This window comes from Neophocaena asiaeorientalis, unplaced genomic scaffold (genome assembly GCF_003031525.2).
Source record: "Neophocaena asiaeorientalis asiaeorientalis breed wild unplaced genomic scaffold, Neophocaena_asiaeorientalis_V1.1 scaffold154, whole genome shotgun sequence".
In the NCBI taxonomy this organism is placed as follows: domain Eukaryota; kingdom Metazoa; phylum Chordata; class Mammalia; order Artiodactyla; family Phocoenidae; genus Neophocaena; species Neophocaena asiaeorientalis.
In genome coordinates, this window is record NW_020172982.1 from 1486798 (window position 1) to 1508774 (window position 21977).

The 21977-nt window shown below is 39.9% G+C and overlaps 1 protein-coding gene across 1 annotated transcript in view; it reads left to right on the forward strand.

Annotated features, from left to right (window-relative positions):
- Nucleotides 1–20809, forward strand: part of KCNH8 (potassium voltage-gated channel subfamily H member 8) — a 384779-nt gene extending 363970 nt beyond the window's left edge. Inside the window, exon 16 of the mRNA XM_024742050.1 lies at nucleotides 20111–20809. Within this exon, the coding sequence (XP_024597818.1) occupies nucleotides 20111–20809 (699 nt within the window). The remainder of the gene's footprint in view (nucleotides 1–20110) is intronic.
- Nucleotides 20810–21977: the final 1168 nt, after the last annotated feature.

Sequence of the window (21977 nt, forward strand, 5' to 3'; positions counted from 1 at the left end):
TATATATATAAAATTGTTATCATTTCCTGTAAAGTTGACCACCTGTTTTACCAAATGTTTCTTCTTTATCTCTAGTAAAATTTTTAAGTCTATTTTGTCTGATATTAGTATAGCTTTTCCAGCTTTCTTATGGTTGCTGTTTACATGATATCTTTTTTCATCCTTCTTCTTTTAACCTACTTGTATATTTGACTCTAATGTGTGTCTTCTGTTGACAGGTTATAGATGTCTTGATTTTTTTTATTCAATCTATCAATATTTGCCTTTTGATTAGATGGCTTAATTCATTCATATTTAATATTATTGATATAGTTTGATTTACATCTTCTATTTTACTTTTTATTTTCTATTTATCTCCTGTTTGCTTGTTTTCACTTACTAATTGTGGGCTTCTTACATTATCAAATATTCTTTTTTAAGATAAGTTCAAAACACTTATGATGGTTACTTAATAAAACAGGATTACATAGACCAAGGGGTAGACGTTCCTCACTTACTTTATATAATTCCAGAAACATATATAATACTTGAACATTTTTGTTCTTTTTCAGATGATTTAAAATAAAACTTAGAGAATAATTCCTCTGTGGTTAAATACATCTGGTATATTTTACTTAAAATTAACTCATATTCTTAGAGATGAACATTAGTCATTAGCATACTAAGACTCTATGAATTCTTGCAGTAAAGAAACAAAATTAAGTTATTTTTAGCCTGCACCGACCAAATGCATTTGCTTATGGATCACTTTAATGACAAAATAACTGTGAACATTTTGTCTTGCATTAGCATACCTTGGAATAATATGAAAAGCACTGAACTAAGGAAAAAGCCTCTTTCAGATGTTATCCAAAATTCTCACCTTCCTTTTTTACTTTATCCTATTCTGAGTTTGGTTTCGCCCCATTTTATATACTAAGGTGTATTCACATTCTTATTTTGGGTCTCTTTTTCATGTTCCCAGAACATTCTTGATTTTTGTTTTTGCATCTGCTTAAAGTTCACTGCAAGTACAGTCTTTACCAATTGATTTCTATAAAGGTTTGTACTTCTCATATGTTGCCCAAAACATATATGTGGATATACACATATATTAACAGAGAGTGAGTGAGAGAGAGAGAGAGAGATTTATTATAAGGAATTGGGCCATGCAGTTAGGAAGCTGAGGAGTCACAGTTCTGCAGTTGGCAAACTAGAGACACAGGAGAGCTGATGATGTAGTTCCAGGTCCAATCCAAAGGTCTGAAAACCAGTAGTATAAGTCTGTAAGTCCTGGTCCAAAAGTCAGCAGTCTCAAGACCCGAGAAGAGCTTATGTTTCAGTTTGAATCTGAAGGCAGGAGGAGACTGACGTACCAGATCAATAGTCAGGCAGGAGGAGTTCCCTCTTAGACTTTTTGTTCTATTCAGGTCTTCAATTGATTGAAGGAGGCCCACATACATTAGGGACAATCTGCTTTACTCAGTGTACTGATTCAAATGTTAATCTCATCCAGAAACAGCTTCACAGACACACCCAGAACAACGTTTGACCAAATGTCTGGGCACCCCATGGCCCAGTCACATTGGTAAATCAAAACCGTCACATCCACAAAATACCTTCTGTTTGTCAGACCAGTGGCTTTATTTCCAGTTTAAATCATTGGCCTGTTTCAATGTTCAAGCTGCTTTGGTGGGAATAATCCTTTTCCTTCTAATTTTTAAAAAAATATTCCCCTATGGCCAAGATGTTGTGGTTCTTTTAATGAGACAAAATTAAACATTTTCTCAAACTCCAGAATTTAGAAAGTGACTTTTACCTTTTATAACTTCATATATTGTAAGTTATACATATATGTGAGCAGAACCAAAATTTGGGGAAGACCAGCTCTATTCTTGACACCACTACTTTGCTGGGAATCTCACTGAGTGATTTGGAGCCCTTTGTTTCATTGACACATTAGCATACTGTTAAGAGATTTGAGAAATCTACACATATCAACTTGGCCTCTAGCATGTTAGAGTCCAAGTTCTTGTTGCTATGGAGACTGACAGAAAAGCATCTCCTTTTCCGACACGATTGTGTTTGCATCACATTTCATAATTGGATCATAGATCATGTTCTTTAAAAATAGCTATTCCAGTTATCTCCCTAGATCCACTATTTTCCTAAGGCTTTAAAGCATCATTTTATAATAGTCACTAAGAATATACATCCAATTTCAAATAATGTTTTGTAACATCGACATCCTTTAACTTGTTTTAATATCTTTTAAATTTCTCATTTGCAACTTCCTCAAAAAAGTCTAGTAACTTTCTCTGAAATATTGAAGAGTCTCATTATTCTCAGATAGGCATTGTTACAGGGTAAAGTATACTGAGGTAAAAAACAAACTCCAAATCTCATTGGTTCAAATTTATTTCTTGTTCAACCAACGCCTAATATTAGTTAGCTCGAGGGGGCACCACTACCTGGAATGTCATTGATTAGCTATGTTCCATTTGAAGAGCAGAGCACAGACAATTGTTTTGGCTCAAAAGATATACACATCATTTCTGTTTATATTTCATTAACTAGAACTAATTCCATTGATACAATTAATTTCAAGAGATAAAAAGTATAATTTTCTGTGTACTCCAGAAGTAACAGAAAACTAAATACTAGTAAGCACTAGTAATATCTACCACAGCACCCAAACATTAATAGGAAAATTTTGTCTCCTCTTTCCTTTGCTTAAGATTGAGTGCCAATATATCCCCAATTAAATGTGTCATACAATAACCAAGCAAACACATACAGGTAATGAAATGTTTTCTGCCGCAAAACAGAGAATCTCAGTTGTTTTCTAGGTTATATTTGAGAAAGCTACCAGATAAGTTTTAAATTTGTGTCACTAGATCAGTGAAGGCTCTTTCAGTCAAATAAATAGAATAGTAATAACAGGTTGTTCTTTAATTAAGAGTTGCTTTACTTAGATAAACAACAAGGACCTACTATGCAGCACAGGGAACTAAATTCAATATCTTGTAATAACCTATAATGGAAAAGAATCTGAAAAAGATTATATAAATATATATGTATGTATAACTGAATCACTTTGCTGTACACCTGAGACTAACACAACATTGCAAATCAACTATACTTCAATTAAAAGAAAGAGTTGCTTTACTACCTTCCTAAATGGCTATGAAAACTCAGGGTTCTATCAGAAATTCACACAAGGAAACCTACATGAGTAATACCCTATGGTAAAGTTATTCTTTAGTCCTCTGAATTGGTGTTATAATTATATCTTTTCATCGACAGTTGATTCAACTGAAACACACTGATAGAATTGCCAGACCATCCCAATATCTGACTGTACAGTCTCTTTTCTTCCTCATCATGATCATGAATAGTACTTGACCATCAATTCTCGAAAGCAAGACATAAGCAAAGGCTATATACTTCACTTTTTGACATAGAAAAACAAAGTCCATTTAAACTGCTGACAAAACCATTATGCTTTTCTATTTTAATACATATGTGTTGTTGATATTAGTCTTGCATTTTGTGGACACAGGTTTCTAAACTGGAATATATCCAACTAATTAATGATTTGTAGGACACTTTTTGATTATTTTCCAGTTCTCAAGCCTCTATGCATAGGCAGATTTGTAGCTCTCATGAGAGTTTTACTGATAATAAATAAGTAGATTAATTAAAATAAACCCTCAAGAATAGTGAGGCTCTCTCAAAAGAAAAAAAAAATACGCCACTCAAAAGCTTGTCCTGGGGCGTCCCTGGTGGCGCGGTGGTTGGGAGTCTGCCTGCCAATGCAGGGGACATGGGTTCGGGCCCTGGTCCGGGAGGATCCCACATGCCGTGGAGCGGCTAGGCCCGTGCGCCACAACTGCTGGGCCTGCACTCTAGAGCCTGCCAGCTGCAACTGCTGAGCCCATGTGCCACAACTGCTGGGGCCCACGTGCCTAGAGCCCATGCTCCGCAACAAGTCACTGCTACTAGAGAAAGTCCCCCCACAGCAGCGAAGACCCAATGCAGCCTAAAATAAAATTTTAAAAAAAGCTTGTCCTGTGAGGTGTAGATTTTAAATGCATGTAACTTTTGGAGATCAACTATTTTTGTCCTCTTTGCCTGGGAGTATTTATATATGGGCCTCTTCTCATCTTTGAATAGAGGGACTAAATGGATATGACAGTTATGTGTCCAAGTGAGACCAATGCCACATTCCAAATGAGCAATTTGCGATGAGTTGAATAAAAGGAGTATTTACAGGAGTTAGTAGAGTGTAGGGAAACCACAAAGGATGGAACAGCCCTTCCCACTCTGGGGCAGTGTCAACAGAAGTTCACTACCACTCCTTGGTCTGTGGGGCCAGAGTAGAGAATGATTACAGAATCTTGAGTCAGAGAAAGCTGGATGGAGAAAGCTACGTGACAGGAGCCATGATCTTTCGTTGGTACTTTCTGTGACCTGCCCACCTCAACCCTGCAGGGAAGTAGCCAGAGGAGCACATGCCCTGACCTCCCTCTCCTGCCTCCCTCTGAGTTGATGGTGTTTTTCAATGGTCAAACCCAGCCAGAAGCCAATGAGCCTATTGATGGAGATCATACAAGCCAGCCTCCAAGGGACAGAGTTGGTTGGAAAGTGGATCTATTTTAGAGATACAAATGGAAATATTTAGTAAAATGAGTTACTATGTATACAAACAAGTATAGGAAAATTCAAAGGAAATTAAACCATTGGTTATTAATTATTCATTCCTAGAAATTAGCCAGTTGCTGGTAGCTAGTTATTAACTGCCCAACTAACTGATAGTTTCAGAATTACTGGTTATTTTTTAAAAACGGACAAGGGTAATCAACCCCATACCTCCTAAAAGTTTGTAAGTTGATGCAATCTTTCAAAAACATTTAGCTCTGCCATTTTTCATTTCATCGTTAGGAAAATTAAGTTCAATAATTAATCCAATCCAACAACTACGAATGACGTTGGAACTTTTTTTAGGATCCTAGAGTTGGAAAGGTTGGCTGAAGCCTTTTTCTTTCCTATCCTCTCCCTGCTAACATGAATTTCCCTTTTTTAAAAATGAGAACACCACAGATCTTTCAAAAGGGCTCCAATTCCTTTAACATCCATTCTACCTCCAATCTCCTGTGAATCTCCTTGACTCTTCCACAATGAATCCCATTTCCAAAGTCCCTTTTCTGCACTTCAACACCTGCTTTCCAACCTTGCCATTCAGCATTTGGTTTTATAAAGTTTTATATTATTTTCATGTGCACATTTCTTCCTTCCCCCAAATAGAGCACACGACTCCTAAAAACTTGGATTACATCACCAAAAAAATTCTGTGAGTTGCCTCAAAATTATTCTTGTTATTTTTAAAGTATTCAGACTTTACTGAAGTGCAATAGAGAATGCTCCGTATCTCAAGTAACTCAATGTTCAGAACTAGAAAATAAATAAACATGAACTTGGGGAGGCTTGGATTTTTTCCAATCTTCTTACTAGAGAACAATAAGGCACCTAGAGAAATGAGGATGAACACTTTCCATTCACTTGTGCACAATTAGAAATGAACACAGGGCTTCCCCGGTGGCGCAGTGGTTGAGAGTCCGCCTGCCGATGCAGGGGACACGGGTTCGTGCCCCGGTCCGGGAAGATCCCACATGCCGCAGAGCAGCTGGGCCCATGAGCCATGGCCGCTGAGCCTGCGCGTCCGGAGCCTGTGCTCCGCAACGGGAGAGGCCACAACAGTGAGAGGCCCACATACTGCAAAAAAAAGTAAAATAAAATAAAGGGTAAAAGAATTGTCCTGAAACAAATAATTATGCAACTTTACCTTCATACTGTTATAGTTTCATAATGTGGTAGAATCATGAAATCTGAGAATTGAGAGCTATCTTAGAGGACACCTACTCTGACTTTTCACCCAATGTGAGAATTTTCTTTCTGAGGTTACTGGCAAGAAATTATTTTACCTGAATATTTTCTGTAGTAAGAATCTCACCATGCTCTAGAGAAATCTATGGCAATGCTTCCCAGACCTGGTTGTTCCTTCAAATTCTCTGGGAATATATTTTTTACATGATTATAAATATGTTTAATAAATTAATATGTAAAATAATGAATAAATATTTTTAAAATTACCTTTCCTGTAGCCTATCGTGGACTGACTCTCAGAACCCCTAGAGTTGGCACTGGGCATCTCTATTTTTTAAAATTCTCCAAATGTCCCTAATGACAGCAAACCATGCAGACAGTGGCTGACTTCATTTCTCAATTGCTTTAGCTATTAGAAACCTCTTCGCTATATTTAGCTGATATAACTCTGTAAAACCTGTTATTCATTTTTCCTACTTCTTTTGCTCTTGATTAGAACAGAAAAAGCCACCTAACTGCTCTTTTTTAACGAAATACTTTAGATTTTGAAGGTAGCTAATCTCTCTCTTCCTCCCCACTCTGTAGCATATTTTCTCCGTCTATAAATGTTCTCTCTTCCTTGAAACTTTACTCAAGTGATGTGAGATCCAGACTCTTCATCATCATAATCAACTTCTTTTGCCTCTGCCCCGCCTCTTAACCCAGTTTCTCAAGGACAATGACAAATGACCCCAGTGTCCTACAGATGGTACTTCCAGCACAGAGGCTATTGTCTGCCATAATGTTTCAGCTTATAAAAGCACCTCAAGGTCTTGTATTCCTTCTCTCTGTTCAGAAACCTCTTTCGCAAGACATCTGCGTGGGCAGCTCTCTTCCCTCTCTCAAGTCTATGCTCAAATGTCAGCTTCCCAATGAGTTCCTCCTTGACCAGCCTTTTTAAAATAGCAGTCCCCTCTCCCCAAATTGACTTCCAAATTTGTTTTCCCTCAAAATCCTATCAAACCCCTACTACACCACATGGTTTATTTATCTACATTTTCATTGTCTCTACCCCCGCCCCCCATTGGAAAGGAGGACAAGAATCTTTATCTGCTTTTCCCTTTGTTATCGATTGGCACATGGTAGACACATAGTTATGGTTGATGAATGAATAAAAGATGCTTGGATTATGCATTATGTCCATTTTAACCATTAAGCATTAGGACATTGAATAGAAGAGGGAAATGGGATTTCAGTTTTGAGTTTGAAGAGACTTTAGAAATCCTGATACGGATATGTTGCTATTGCAGATAAGTAAACTGAGGTCCAGAGAAAATCATACATGCAGCAAGTGACTTGGAAACAAGACCTCAGTCCAGCCCAGGAGGGTTAGCTTTCCAAGCAGACCATCCTTGGTCTCCGTTGAAAAGATTTCCTCTCTGAAATATCAGAAGCCTACCTCAAGATGTGAGCCTTTGTGTCCTTAAATTGGCCAGATAGATACTTAAATCTAAGGCTTGATTAAACAGTGGACAGATAATTTTAGTATAGGATAATTTCAGAAAGAGCTTTTCAAGAAAGCCTGATAAAATATACTATATGTTTATTCAAGGGGAATTTATTGATTTCCCATATATGTTTCCCATGCATGACTATTGCACACGTTAGCATTTTCAAATCTTAAAACAAACAAAAAAAGGAGTGCATAGTAAAGCAAATAAAATGATAAAGAGTGTTAAGGAGAGTCAGGGGCTTGGGAAATCCACTGGTAATTTACTGACCTTTTCAATGTTTTTGTTTTTGTTTTTGTTTTTGTTTTTTTTGCGGTACGCGGGCCTCTCACTGTTGTGGCCTCTCCCGTTGCGGAGCACAGGCTCCGGACACACAGGCTCAGCGGCCATGGCTCACGGGCCCAGCCGCTCCGTGGCATGTGGGATCTTCCCGGACCGGGGCACGAACCTGTGTCCCCCGCATTGGCAGGCGGACTATCAACCACTGAGCCACCAGGGAAGCCCTCAATGTATTTTTAAAATCAAATCAAATCATTGGTACAAGATACCATTACTACAGTCCTGTGCTGGCCTCAGTTGGTGATCTGCAAGTTCACTTTCTAAACTGAATCTCCTTAGCCTTGGAGATGAAGAGTTGTGTTCAAATAACATTTATTAAAGGGTTTCTTAGGGAAATACGTGTTTCTGTTTAAAGCTACAGTACCAGAAACTTGATGGGGGAAGGTGTCTGTCAGTGATTAAAAGAAGAATCTTTCTAGAGCCCTGACACACACTTTAGGTACCATGGCTCCATGAAAGTGTTCTTCTAGACCTCGCTGGGTCGGTCTTTCTCACTGCGACGTTCATTGCTCAGCTGCTCTGAAAGTAAAGGAAGAGTCTCTGCATTAATTCAGTAAGAACCTAACCTCTTGGCAGGCTTTTTTGGATATTGATTGGCAGTGGTTAAAAATGGGTCATTGAAATGTACAATAACAAAAGATAAAGAAGAAACAATTGATGAAAATTAGTTCTTTTTTTTTTTTTTTTTGCGGTACGCGAGCCTCTCACTGTTGTGGCCTCTCCCGTTGCGGAGCACAGGCTCCGGACGCGCAGGCTCAGCGGCCATGGCTCACGGGCCCAGCCGCTCCGCGGCATGTGGGATCTTCCCGGACCGGGGCACGAACCCGTGTCCCCTGCATCGGCAGGTGGACTCTCAACCACTGCGCCACCAGGGAAGCCCCACACAAGTTTTTTGATTTCCCAATCTATATAAATCTTTTGTTTGCACTATACTGTAGTCTGTTAAGTGTGCAATAGCATTATGTCTAAGAAAAAGAATGTACGTGCCTTAATTTTAAAACATACTTTATTGCTAAAAAATGCTAACCATTATCTGACAATGCAGGGTTGCCACAAATCTTCAATTTGTAAAACAAAACAAACAACAAAAAACACTATATCCGTGAAGCATGATAAAGCAGAGTGCAGTAAAATACGTATGCCTATAATTATGGCATATCCTAATTATATCATTCTCTGTACCTCAGTAACCAGAATTCACAGTGTAGAATAAAGGAGATACAAATATAATATGGAAAAATGTTAAGTAAGAACCCTATAGTCCTGAAATGGAATTAGGAACACTGATATGAACTGATGTACTATCATAAACATGCATACCTCTTCAAGCTCTTTTAACAGAAAAGGAATAAAAACAGTGGCTAGCCCAGTAACAGTAAATATTACTGTTACCACAAGTATGGTCTTGAAATACAATTTCCCACTAAAAGAAACCAGAGTTTCTTGTATGAATGGCTGTTTCCAATTCTGGGGCATGAAATATACATGATGAGTCTGGAACACCTTTGTGTTCAGAGCACAGCAAGAAAGCTATCAAACCCTGTTAGTATGATGTTGAAAGAACTCAGGAGCCAATATGAAGAGTCTCCCAGTGGCCAAAGATGGGATAATTTGAGCTTCAGTAAAGGTAAGAAATACAATGGATTAAAACACATAAAATAGATAACAAATGCTCCAAGATGGCAGCACAGAAAGCACCTGAATTTCCCTCCTCCAATGGACGAAGCACCGTAGGTACAGCTACACACAGAATACTTCCCTCTGAGAGAATACAGAAACTAGCTGGGTGACTCCTACCCAGCAGGTGAATGAAAAAATGCCCATAGGGAAACAGGTAGGGGCCGCTGAGACACACTTTGGTGTCACACATAAACCCCATCCCTGACATAACATCAGGCAATCAGGAGGGAACCCCCAACTTGCAGCTTTTCCCTGAGACTGAAGGGTTTGGACCACGCATCTAGTGCCCCCAACTTGTAAGGTTCCTACCTGAGGGATGGGCCCCCCAAACACCTAGCTCTGTAAGCCAATGGGGCTTGTGTTCAGAAGCCCCAAGGGATTATAGTAAACAAAGAAGCAGTTTTTAAAGAGCACAGAAGCACCCCCATGGCTATATACCCAGGCTCAGCAAAAACGTCCATCTCTCAGTTTCTCCCTCAAAGGGATTGGACTGTATACTTTCCCAGCTGCTGCCTGGGTGTCCGTTTCTAATCCGCCTGCATTTAGGTGCTCACTGACATCGTCTGCTTTGAGACACGGCCAAGTTTCAAATTCAGGGAGCCGCTAAGAACAAAGACCCTAAACCCTCAATGTGCCACCAAAAATCTGTTAGAACTAATAAACGAATTCAGTAAAGTTGCAGGGTACAAAGTCAACATACCAAAATCCTTTGCATTTCTATGGACTAACAATGAACTATCAGAAAGAGAAGTTAAGAAAACTACCCCACTTACAATAGTATAAATAGAATAGAATAGAATACCTAGGAATAAAGTTAACCAAGGAGCTACAAGACTTGTATACAGAAAACTACGAAACAGTGTTGAAAGAAGATCTAAACAAATGAAAAACTCCAACTCTAAACTTGCCAAAGGAATTGAAAGAAGTGGGTTAGACTCAATTTTAAGCTCTTACTGAAAGATCAGTATATGAAGAGTTAACCAAAGGGACTAGATCCATAAGACTAGGAACTATATCCATAAGACTAGGAATTATTGATCTGACTCTGAGAGCTGGAACCAAGAGTACCATGAGTCCTGTATACGTTAAATCTTGACAAGCACTGCCCTATGCAATTGGTATTCTGAAAGGAGACAGACTTTTGTCTGGTGTTCATGATAGCGGTGAGGATCCCTTAGCCAGAAAGCAGTTCAGACACTAATCAAACTTTGTCACAGGAAACAGGAATGAAGACGAGGAAAGCAAAGGGTTGATAAATAATGGATTAGCATAGTACAGCTAAAGTAATACAGCTCTGTCCAATGACCTGAGCTTGCAGAAATTCAGTGAAAGCACTGGAGTAACTACTCTCAAGACCATAATTGGTCATTTTGTATTGGTCATGCTAGACTTGTATTCTTCTCTTATTATAATTTGAGAGGCATCAGATGCACCTGTAAAAGCAAAGCCCTTGGTACTATTCCTGTGTGACCTCAGATAAGCCACTTCACCCCCCAACATTCTAGTCTCTCCAGCTGTAGGCAAAGATTTATAACTTTCATCAGTAATGGGCCTGAGATCTTCATTTGTCTGAAATTTATGGAAGTGCCGAGTATGGTTATTATTTTAACTGACAAATAAAAAGACTGTCACTTGTTTTTGAATGCTTTGTGAAGCAAAAGACGCAAGGATAAAATTATGCCGATCGTCTTTTTTGTTTTGCCTGCTGATGGAATTTGATTGAACTTGTCTGAATCTCATGATAAATATGCAACATAACAAAGGATTAAATGAAAGACCATTTAATTACCTGAATCAGAGTTTGTAAAAATGTATATGTGTTCATGGCAGGGGGAGAGGATTGGTGTAATTAGTATCCCTGAATTTAGAAAAATTATGTCTGACAGGAAAATGTGTACATATTTGGCAAAAATTGAGTGACAGGTCAAGAACTCCTCAAACTAAGAAGATTATATCAACAGATGCATTCCCCATCTGCTCACTGAATGCACAGAAATGGAAATCACATTTTTTTCCCTATCAACTGAAGTTTCGGTTATACCCAGAGTCAATGAATCATACCATACCAATAGCTAAGATTGAGAAATGTAAAATGAGAATAATAGAAGATGAAAGGAACCTATTTTCTATGTGAAATGAAAGATACTGTCAAAAACACATTCTGGGCTTCATTATGAAACTCACACTCCTGTTTGCAAAAGGCACAATCCAAAGACACACTAAAAAAGCAAATCTGTGCTTGTACCAAAATGCACATATAAAAGCTGTCCATGCAAGTGTTATTGGGACCACAGGTCACCAACATCACAGATGGATTCTTTAAACCATATAATAACACAGTGTTTTGAAAATCTCCTATTTTGAAGTGGTGGGGACTTCCATGAAACACCGAGATCATATGAAGCATTCTTACCTGCTAGATGCATAGTGATACTTACTTCCGTGTCTTGCAGTGCTATTTAGTGGAGACTGAAGAAAGTTATTCAAGTTCAAATGAAAATAACAAACTCATAGTAAGAATTAGCCATGAAACTTAACATTTATTAAATTACTCATCTATCAACAAACATTTATAGGTGGCAGGATGTGTGTAAGGCCTTGAGCTACTATAAAAACGATAAAGACCACAGTACCCCCACCCACCCCTGCCCCACATTGGTCCTTACTCAATTCTTACCAACACCAAGCTGCACATCATTGTATTTTGACTCACTCATCCTTTATAGAAAATTCTTAATCCATCTGACTGCAATTTCTCAAACCTTAGACTTAAGGATACAGGATACAGGATCTCCATCAAAATTTTTCAAAAGCTCTGGTTATTACTCTTACTGTTTGCTACTGGAAAGATCCACACAAGGCAATGCTAAAACGTGGAGACTGTTTCTTCCAATATTAATTATGTAAAAGTGTTAACAGGAATAGTTTACCTCTCCATGCTGAGGCTAGAGAGGAGTTACAGAGATAAATGGCTTTTATTTTCTTTGGGCTCAGTGTTTCCTGGGTTAGTATTCCCTACCACCAAGTTTCAACTAAGCTTAATGCCTGTGTTGCATTATCAAATCCAGACACCTGAAATTCTGACAGAATACCAATCCTGTGGGGAATAAACTTTAACATCCATCATATTATTTAATCGTCACAACAAAGCCCTTGTTGAAATATGACTCAGGAGGATGAGAAGTACTGTCACATGAATGAAACAACTTACACCTGAAAGGAGAAGCCCAGGTACTCTGGAAATGTAGGTGACAGTGATTTATTTCTGCACCAAACAGAAGTTCAGAGGAAACCTGGACACGGCAGAAATAGAAAAATTGTGGCACTTTGCGATTCCCTTCTTAGCGGTATGGTAAGATCAGTGGGTGGATTATCATGGACAGCTGACAAGTCAGTTGTCACACACGTGTTTCTATTCATGATGGGAGATGCTGCTCCAAAGAGTGAACCCACTGCCTGGAAACCTTCTAAACAGCTAATGACTTGTCGGTTAAATGCATGGTGTTGAAAGAACAGAGAAGAGAATAGTCTTTAGATGCTCCAAAGTTTTGGCTAGAACACTGAATTACTTGGATACACAGATGGTGTTTTCATCACATCTTCCTCCTAACAGTTGGGACTTCGGAAGGGCTAGAGAAATCTTGGATGTGAACAATTGCCTACACAGATGGTAATGGTGAACTGGTTTGGCTAACAGTTTTAAATTCCAGACCGATGGATTCCTATCTACTGAAGAATGAGAAGGGAGAGGGAAAAAAACGGGTAAAGAAAGTGTAACTTAATACACAAGTAAAAGAATAATGTGTATTAAGTTATGCTTTCTTTATCTACTATATTTGGAAGTAGAAATAGTCAGAAGGCCACATCTAAAATAGCCATGAAGGGACTTCCCTGGTGGCTCAGTGGTTAAGAATCCACCTGCCAATGCAGAGGGATACGAGTTCGAGCCCTGGTCTGGGAAGACTCCACATGCCGCGGAGCAACTAAGCTCGTGCGCCACATCTACTGAGCCTGCGCTCTAGAGCGTGCGTGCCACAACTACTGAAGCAGGTGTGCCTAGAGCCTGAGCTCCACAACAAGAGAAGCCACCACAATGAGAAGCCTGCGCACCACAACTAAGAGTAGCTCCCGCTCGCCTCAACTAGAGAAAGCCCACATGCAGCAACGAAGTCCCAATGCAGCCCAAAATTAATTAATTAATTAATTAAAATAAATAAATAAAATAGCCATGAAGGGTGGCAACTAGGGATGCAAAAAGCTTTGCCAAATTTCAGCTGATAAAACAACTCTGACTAAATTGAATTTGTCACTTGGCACTCACCATGTACTCATGAGATATGGGAGTCAGTAAACAGGGGAAATTTCCCCAGGGAATCAAAACTACCCACGGAAATCAAGTTTATGCTGGGACAAGTTACAGAGCAGCAAGATAAATAGCAGAAGTCTTGGCCAAAAGAGACCTATATCTACAGCTATGAAGGAGACACATTAAAATAAAAGGGATTCTTAGTGGTGGAAATGCCACTTGCCCTTTCAAACTGGGAAACACCCAAGGATTTGATTCAGGAAATTTATATGCAAAACTTTAACAGTCGTAATACCTACTTTTAACATATTTACTTGGGGTGAAGAGCACGAGTTACAGATTTCCCAACATAATTTTGTAGTAGGAATCTTTCCCCCATGATGTTTATGGTAAAATCATGGGATAACGTAAAATAAAAATTGAAAGCAATATGAGTACCAAGCCCTTCAAAATGGCAGGAATTGCATTCTTTTATACATTCAAGATTTACTGAGTGCATGTTGTGTTCTAGGCATTGCCCAGAGTCCAGGAGACACTGAGGTAAATAATAACATCTACCCTCATGGAACTCCGAGCCTGGTTGGGACAGACAGTCCTATCGATGCTCAAACTGCTCTTTGAGTATCAATGAGCTGTCAGGAAAAAGCTCTTCAGAGGAAATGAGGGATTAGATGTTTGAAGGGAGAGAAACTTACCAGGCAGAAAAGGGGCTGAGGAGAAGAGACCCCAGTCAGAGGTACAGCCTTCACATGGGCAGTGTGATGTGACCCCCGCTGTATTCAGACTGATGGTATGCAAAGGGGAAAATGCAGGAAACGGACCATTAAAACACCAAGTGGGAGTGCTATTCACAATAGCCAAGACATGGAAGCAACCCAAACGTCCATCGACAGATGAATGGGTAAAGAAGGTGTGGTACATATATACAATGGAACAGTACTCAGCCATAAAAAAGAATGAAATAACGCCATATGCACCAACATGGATGGACCTAGAGATGATCATACTAAGTGAAGTCAGACGGAGAAAGATAAATATATGCTATCACTTAAATGCCAAATCTAAAAAAATGATGCAAATGAACTTATTTACAAAACAGAAATAGACCCACAGACATAGAAAACAAACTTATCATTACCAGGGGGGAAAGGGAGGGGAGGGACACATTAGGAGTTTGGTATTAACATATGTACAATACTATAAAACAGGTAACCAACAAGGACCTACTGTAGAGCACAGGGAGCTCTACTCAATGTTTTGTAATCACCTATAAGGGAAAAGAATCTGAAAAAATATATATATATATATATAGCTGTATAATTGAATGACTTTTGTACACCTGAAACTAACGTGACATTGTAAATCATACTTCAATTTAAAAAAATTAAATTAATGATTAAAAAAAAACCAAGTGGGACTTGTGAAGGGCTTCATAATACCTGCTCTGTTTTCTAATATGAGTGACAGAAGACATTTAAAAAGTGTAAACAGTTGTTGAAGTAAATGGGAAAACATTGGTTCATTGGATCCAAATGATTTTTTGTTTTTATTGACCTATCTCTGCAGCATTCTGGGTTTATGTTGTATTTTGAAGACATCTCTTTAAGTGGACAGACAGTGCCTTGTTCATAAGGTAGTTCCAACAACCTTTTTTAGCAAATGCCCATCTTCTTAACTGTGCTGTGAAAAAGCATTGAATCCCACCCCCCTTAGAAAGTAGAGACTTTGCATTCTCTGCTTTCTACATTTGATTAAGAATAAAGCCTTTTGTGTTTTAGAATGAATTTGTCAGCAAGGTGAGCAGAAAGCAGTAAACAAAAGTGCTGTGAAGCTTTACTCTCTGTGGCAGTATGTTATCACCTTCAGTGAGAACAGAGTCTCTACCCTCAGGAGATGCCATCTCTCCTGTGGCAGCTGGCTTTGCCCTTACAAAGGGAGAGATCCCTTACCTACTAAGGATTAATTCCCTATGCAGCTTTAATAAGGGGCAGGGGCGTGTCCCCAGTGCCACAGTGACAGAAATCTTCCCTGATGTAAATTGAACATTACCCTCTAGAGCTAAAGAAAGCTCTATTTCCTTGGGTTCTTTACTCCGCTTAGTTCAAGCTAATATAGTAATTTTTTTTTTCTGAAAATGTTAATGCTATTTACATTCCTGGAGCTAGTCAAGACTCTGGAGTCCCATTCAAAGTTCATGGCCTCAAAGTTATGGTAAATGCTCAGGAAAAGTTCAGTGCCAAGAACGTGGCCTTGGAAAGGTAGTTCAACCATAGAAAAATATCTGTTTCTTTTGAAAGCTAGAAAAAAATAGTTCATCAGCAATATGTCTATTAACATATTTCCCACTTCCAGATTTTCCCTTATTACAAACCCTTTTCTTTTTAAAAGCATATATTGTCTTTTATTTATTTACTTATGGCTGCGTTGGGTCTTCGTTGCTGTGTGCAGGTTTTCTCTAGTTGCGGCGAGCAGGGGCTACTCTTCATTGCAGACTTCTCCTTGCGGTGGCTTCTCTTGTTGTGGAGCACAGGCTCTAGGCGCACAGGCTCAGTACTAGTGGCTCGTGTGCTCTAGAGCGCAGGCTCAGTAGTTGTGGCACACGGGCTTAGTTGCTCCGTGGCATGTGGGATCTTCCCGGACCAGGGCTCGAACCCGTGTCCCTGGCATTGGTAGGCGGATTCTTAACCACCGGCCTGCCAGGAACTTCCCTGTACAAACATTTTTGGTCTTGTTCCATTCATATAATTTGCTGTGAAGAAATTTTACTGTACAAACATTTTTGGTCTTGTTCCATTCATATAATTTGCTGTGAAGAAATTTTACTGTCTCCTATTTTTTTAGAGATACTATTTACTTATTTGATGTTGAATTACCATTTCAGACAACTTTTTTATAAACTTTATTTTTAAATACAATGTATTAGTTTCAGGTGTACAGCAAAGTGATTCAAAATTTTACTGTACAAACATTTTTGGTCTTGTTCCATTCATATAATTTGCTGTGAAGAAATTTTACTGTCTCCTATTTTTTTAGAGATACTATTTACTTATTTGATGTTGAATTACCATTTCAGACAACTTTTTTATAAACTTTATTTTTAAATACAATGTATTAGTTTCAGGTGTACAGCAAAGTGATTCAGTTTTATATACATATATATGTATATGTGTGTATATACATATGTATATATATATATATATATATAGAGAGAGAGAGAGAGAGAGAGAGAGTCTTTTTCAGATTCTTTTCTTTATAGGTTATTATAAGATATTGAGTATAGTTCCCTGTGCTATACAGTAGGCCCTTGTTGTTGATTTTATATACAGTAGTGGGTATACGTTAATCCCAAGCTCCTAATTTATCCCTCCCGCCCCCATCCTTCCCCTTTGGTAGACATAAGTTTGTTTTCTATGTCTGTGAGTCTCTTTCTGTTTTGTGCATAAGTTGGAGCTAGAGACTATCATACTAGGTGAAGTAAGTCAGACAAAGTCAAATATCATACGACATTGCTTATTTGTGAAATTAAAAAAAAAATGAACCCATTTCAGACAACTTTTACACGAGGCTCCTTTTTGTATCATCCGTGCTCTTCACAAATTCTGACCACATTGGCAAAAATCTCTCAACTCTTAGGCAATGTCTTCTCTAATATACTGTAATAGAGCACCAAAACTAGAAGGCTCGAATTCCAGACCAACAACTGTCATTCATGAAATAAGAGACCTTAAAATGTTATTTAACCTCTGGGCCTTAGTGTCCCCACTTTACAGGTGTGTCCCTGCTGATCTTAGTGTTGTTTGTAGATCCAATAAGGAAAACGGACCTAAAAGCTTGTTGTATTATAAATTTACTCATTTATTGGATAACGTAATTGTTGCTGTGTCTAAAATGCAAAGTTGCGCTTCAAAGATTTTGTCTTTATTCAATGCTAAGGCTGACTGAAGGCATTCTTGCTGGGAGCTGAACCCTGGTGAATTTGATACAGGCATTAACTTAGACAACCTACAGGAAGGGGACGGTTAATATATCCTTCAAACATCTCATCTAGTATCAACTTTCTCTTCTGAAATTTTGATAGAAGGGCTAATCAACTCAAGATAGAACCCCTGGGTGCATGTCTGCTGTGCTGAGATCCAGAGATGATTTGTGTCACCCGTGTACTTTAGAATTGAGTTTTGGCAAGTTCTGAAATTGACAAACTGCAGTGAAAATTTCAAAACACATAGACTCTTTCTCAGATTCACTGTTTCACTTCTTAAATGTGAGTCTCAGAGATATCTTTTTCTCGCCAAAAATTTTAGATCTGCTGAAAAGCCTGGGCAAGTATTCGATAGGGTCCCTCGAGTTCCATGCTAGCAGCAAGGCAGAAATAGTTTTGGCCTGGCAATTTCAAGGCAGGTGTTACCAGTTGGTTGCCTGAACCATGGAAAAACCTCCTTCTGGTCTTTTAAAAATGCCTGATTTGAATGACACTACCTCCTGATGGGCCTGCCATGGAGAATTAGTTTCAGAATGCACTTATAGGAAGTGGACTGAATGAAGTTACTGGATGAATTAGGAATGTATACTTAAATATTGAAAAAAGTCTGCCCCAAACAGCAATCTTGGTTTTGGCTTCATTGAAACTGAACTGCCCTTTTGTCTTATTTTGTTTTTTTTCTGATGGTATTTAGCCACTGGGTTCAGCTGCTTATATTGGGGTTTGTGGTTCATGATAGTAAAATCAGGGCATGGGAAGTCCTTTATAAAATACAGTCTTATAGCAATGAAGGCAAAATGTTACACTATGTGTTCGTGTTATGAATCTAACAAAAGACTAGAAAATATATGTGTGGCCTGCTTTCTGAAATATAGGTTTTCCTCACTTTGAAGAATAGAAACCATCCAGAAAAGCTGGATATAAGTCAAGTTCAATTTTCTGGTGGTCTTCCATGGTTAAAAAATGTGATGTGGTTGTTAGGAAAATAAATCCTCCGGTGAATTATAGTATTGGTTTAAGTGGAAAGCAGATAATGAAGACTCTTCAGAGGTTCTTGCGAGTTTGAGGGTCATGTCTCCCTTGAAAGTCTTATACAAACTAAATATCTCATCTAGAAAAGTGAATAAAGAACACACTGTACAGGGCTTCCCTGGTGGCGCAGTGGTTGAGAGTCCGCCTGCCGATGCAGGGGACACGGGTTCGTGCCCCGGTCCGGGAAGATCCCACATGCCACAGAGCGGCTGGGCCCGTCAGCCATGGCCACTGAGCCTACGCGTCCGGAGCCTGTGCTCCGCAATGGGAGAGGCCACAGCAGTGAGGCGCCCGCGTACCACAAAAAAAAAAGAACACACTGCACAGTTGGGGTTGTAATTCCGTGGGGTTCCGGTTCACTGATGGACCCCAGCCCTCCAGGGTTCCCCACAGTGCTTATGTGGATGGACCCACCTTGAAGACCTTTCCGTTTCTAACTCTCATTTTGCAGCTTTCCCTTTTCTATAGACAAATCCTAGCAAATCTGTTCTGAGTTCTTTCTTACCACCCTCCCTACCCCTGAAGGCCAGTATATCTCTGAATAAGTGTTGATCTTGACCAGAAATGGCAGAAGTGAGAGCCGTCATTTACTGGGTGTCTACCCTGGGCAGGCAGCGTGCTGAGTGCGTTATATACAACAATACTCACGTCTCCACATTGTTTTGAGGTGTCTTGGATGGTGGGTGCGCACCACGGAGCATCCCGCTAACTCAGAGGAAGGGAAGCAAAAAACACTGTCTGTATTTCAGAGATGCAAGAGATGATGGACCCACACTTCTAATTTTGTCCAGGAACCCGCAAATCACTGATTAAGAATGTCAGACTGAGACAAATAGCATATGATATCACTTATATGTGAAATCTAAAAAATCATACAAATGAACCTATTTACAAAACAGAACTAGACTCACAGTCATAGGAAACAAATTTGTGGTTACCAAAGGGGAAACAGGGGAGATAAATTAGGAGTTTGGGACTGACATATACACACTACTGTTGTATATAAAATAGGTAATCAACAAGGACCTACTGTATAGCACAGGGAACTCTATTCAATATTTTGTAATAACCTATAAGGGAAAAGAATCTGAAAAGGAATATATATATATATATATGGCTGAATCACTGCTGTCCACCTGGAGCATTATAAATCAACAATACTTCAATTAAAAAATGTATGTAAAATTTTTTAAAAAGAAGGCCAGACTACGTGTGTCTCTCTAGGTTCCTGCAGAATGAGAGGATGGCTTTAGATCAGGTGCTCAGCCACCCCATTCACCCTTTGGGCTTGGCTGGAGTTGGAGGTGAAGCAGCCTCCCAGACCTTCTTACTGAGAAATCTCATTTCCCTTCCTCACTGCTCTGAAATCACTGCCGTGCTCCTCTGACTGCTGCCTTTTGCCTTGCTTTGTCCACACAGGTAACGACACTGACTCAGGAGGTGTCCCAGTTAGGTAAAGACATGAGGACTGTGATGCAGCTTCTAGAACACGTCGTGTCCCCCCAGCAGCCCGCTCGGTTTTGCTCTCTGCACACCACCTCTGTGTGTCCCTCCAGCTTACAGACCAGGATGACCTGGAGCACGCACCAACCCTGTCTACACTTGCAAGCAGGTGGAGCCGCTTATACCCAAGCCCAGCTTTGTCATGGGAATGTCACCCCTGACATATGGAGTGTGGATCCCTCCTCTGTGGGGAGCAGCCCCCAGCGAACTGGCGTTTACGAGCAAAATCCTGCCGGCGGTGAACTGTATCATCCTCCGAACCTTGATTATTCACCTGCCCGCTACCAGGTCGTCCAGGAAGGTCGTTTGCAGTTTTTAAGGTGCATCTCTCCACAGTCAGACACTACGCTGATGCCTCTGCAGTCCATCTCGGCCACTCTCTCGTCCTCTGTCTGTTCCTCCTCAGAAACATCTCTGCACCTGGTTCTCCCAAGCAGATCAGAGGAGGGCAGCTTGGGCCAAGGAGCCATGAGTTCCTTCAGTCTGGAAAACCTGCCAGGATCTTGGGACCGGGAAGGAAGGGCATCCATCACTACTGAACCCTCGGAGAACTTTCCACTGGAAGTTGTCACAAGCCCAGCAGAAGTGAAAGATACTAAAGCCATAAATGTATGATATTAGGGCATGTGAGGCAGCCGCCAGTTTCAGCTCCACCACTGCATGACAGCCCTGGTTTGCCTTTCTTGCCTCTGGCAGCATGAAGACTGGGCAAGGCTGGGAGACCCGTGGAAGAGAGGGTCCGGGGAAAGGCAGAACCACCTCCAGACTGTAGCAGACACTTCCTGGATCCTAGAAACAAAATAGGAACATTTTCCTGTACAGGCATTAACTTCCTGGTCTGTTTGACAGACTTTGGTAAAAGTCCAAAGACCCTGAGGGTCTGAGCAGCTAGATGTCCCAGACAGAGAATGTGTGGATTCATTTTGTCCTTGGTGGCTTTTGTGAAGTGCAGCAAAGTTTTCTCCTGAGTGCCTGTGTGTCACTCCTGAACAGTATCCATAGGACTGTGGGCCCTGGGAGTGCACAGCTCTTGCTGATCTATTTTTCAAATGCAGAAGGCAAAGGGACACTTATCACTGCATGTCATCTCCTAGACAATCAGTCACACAGAGCTGGTGGCCAGTGGTCAGCTATTGCACGTTATTTGCCATGTAAATGAATATGTCTTTATTTATCAAAAAAAAGACGCTATTTTTATATCCTTGGTATGAAATATGTATTTAAACTATTTAAATTATTTATAAAGAAATGAATGTTTTCATTTTGGTAAAAAAAAAAAAAAGCTTGCCGTTTTAACAAGAAATGCACTACTGTTATGTATAGTAGATTAAAAATTATTATTCAGAGGATGTAGTTTCGAAAGGAAGCCCCCCATTTATCTGCATGCAGTTTGCAACAAATGTATCCTCACGCTTCTGGATTACAAAAGAAAAGTGAGGTCATATTTCATTAATGAAGTAAAAACCTGGACTGAGTGTCTGGCATGGTAGGGGGAGGGGGGGGAGTCCACCTGGTCTCTGGGGACTCAGGTAACAACCTGAACTGAAGCTGCCCCCTCTGTGCCTGTGTAAATGTCTCTCCTCCAGCCATCTTACTTCGTGGTTCTGGAACCCAAAACTGGTCTGGGGAATATGAGATTGCAACTACATTGAGCTATTTTGGCCTCAAAACGAGGAAGAAAACCTTGGGTGTATCCTTCCTCTGTGCTGTTCTTTCAGGAGCGCTTGCATAGACCGGTGAAAATTCCAAAATGAAGCCGGGACTTCAGAGTTCCGATTTGTGA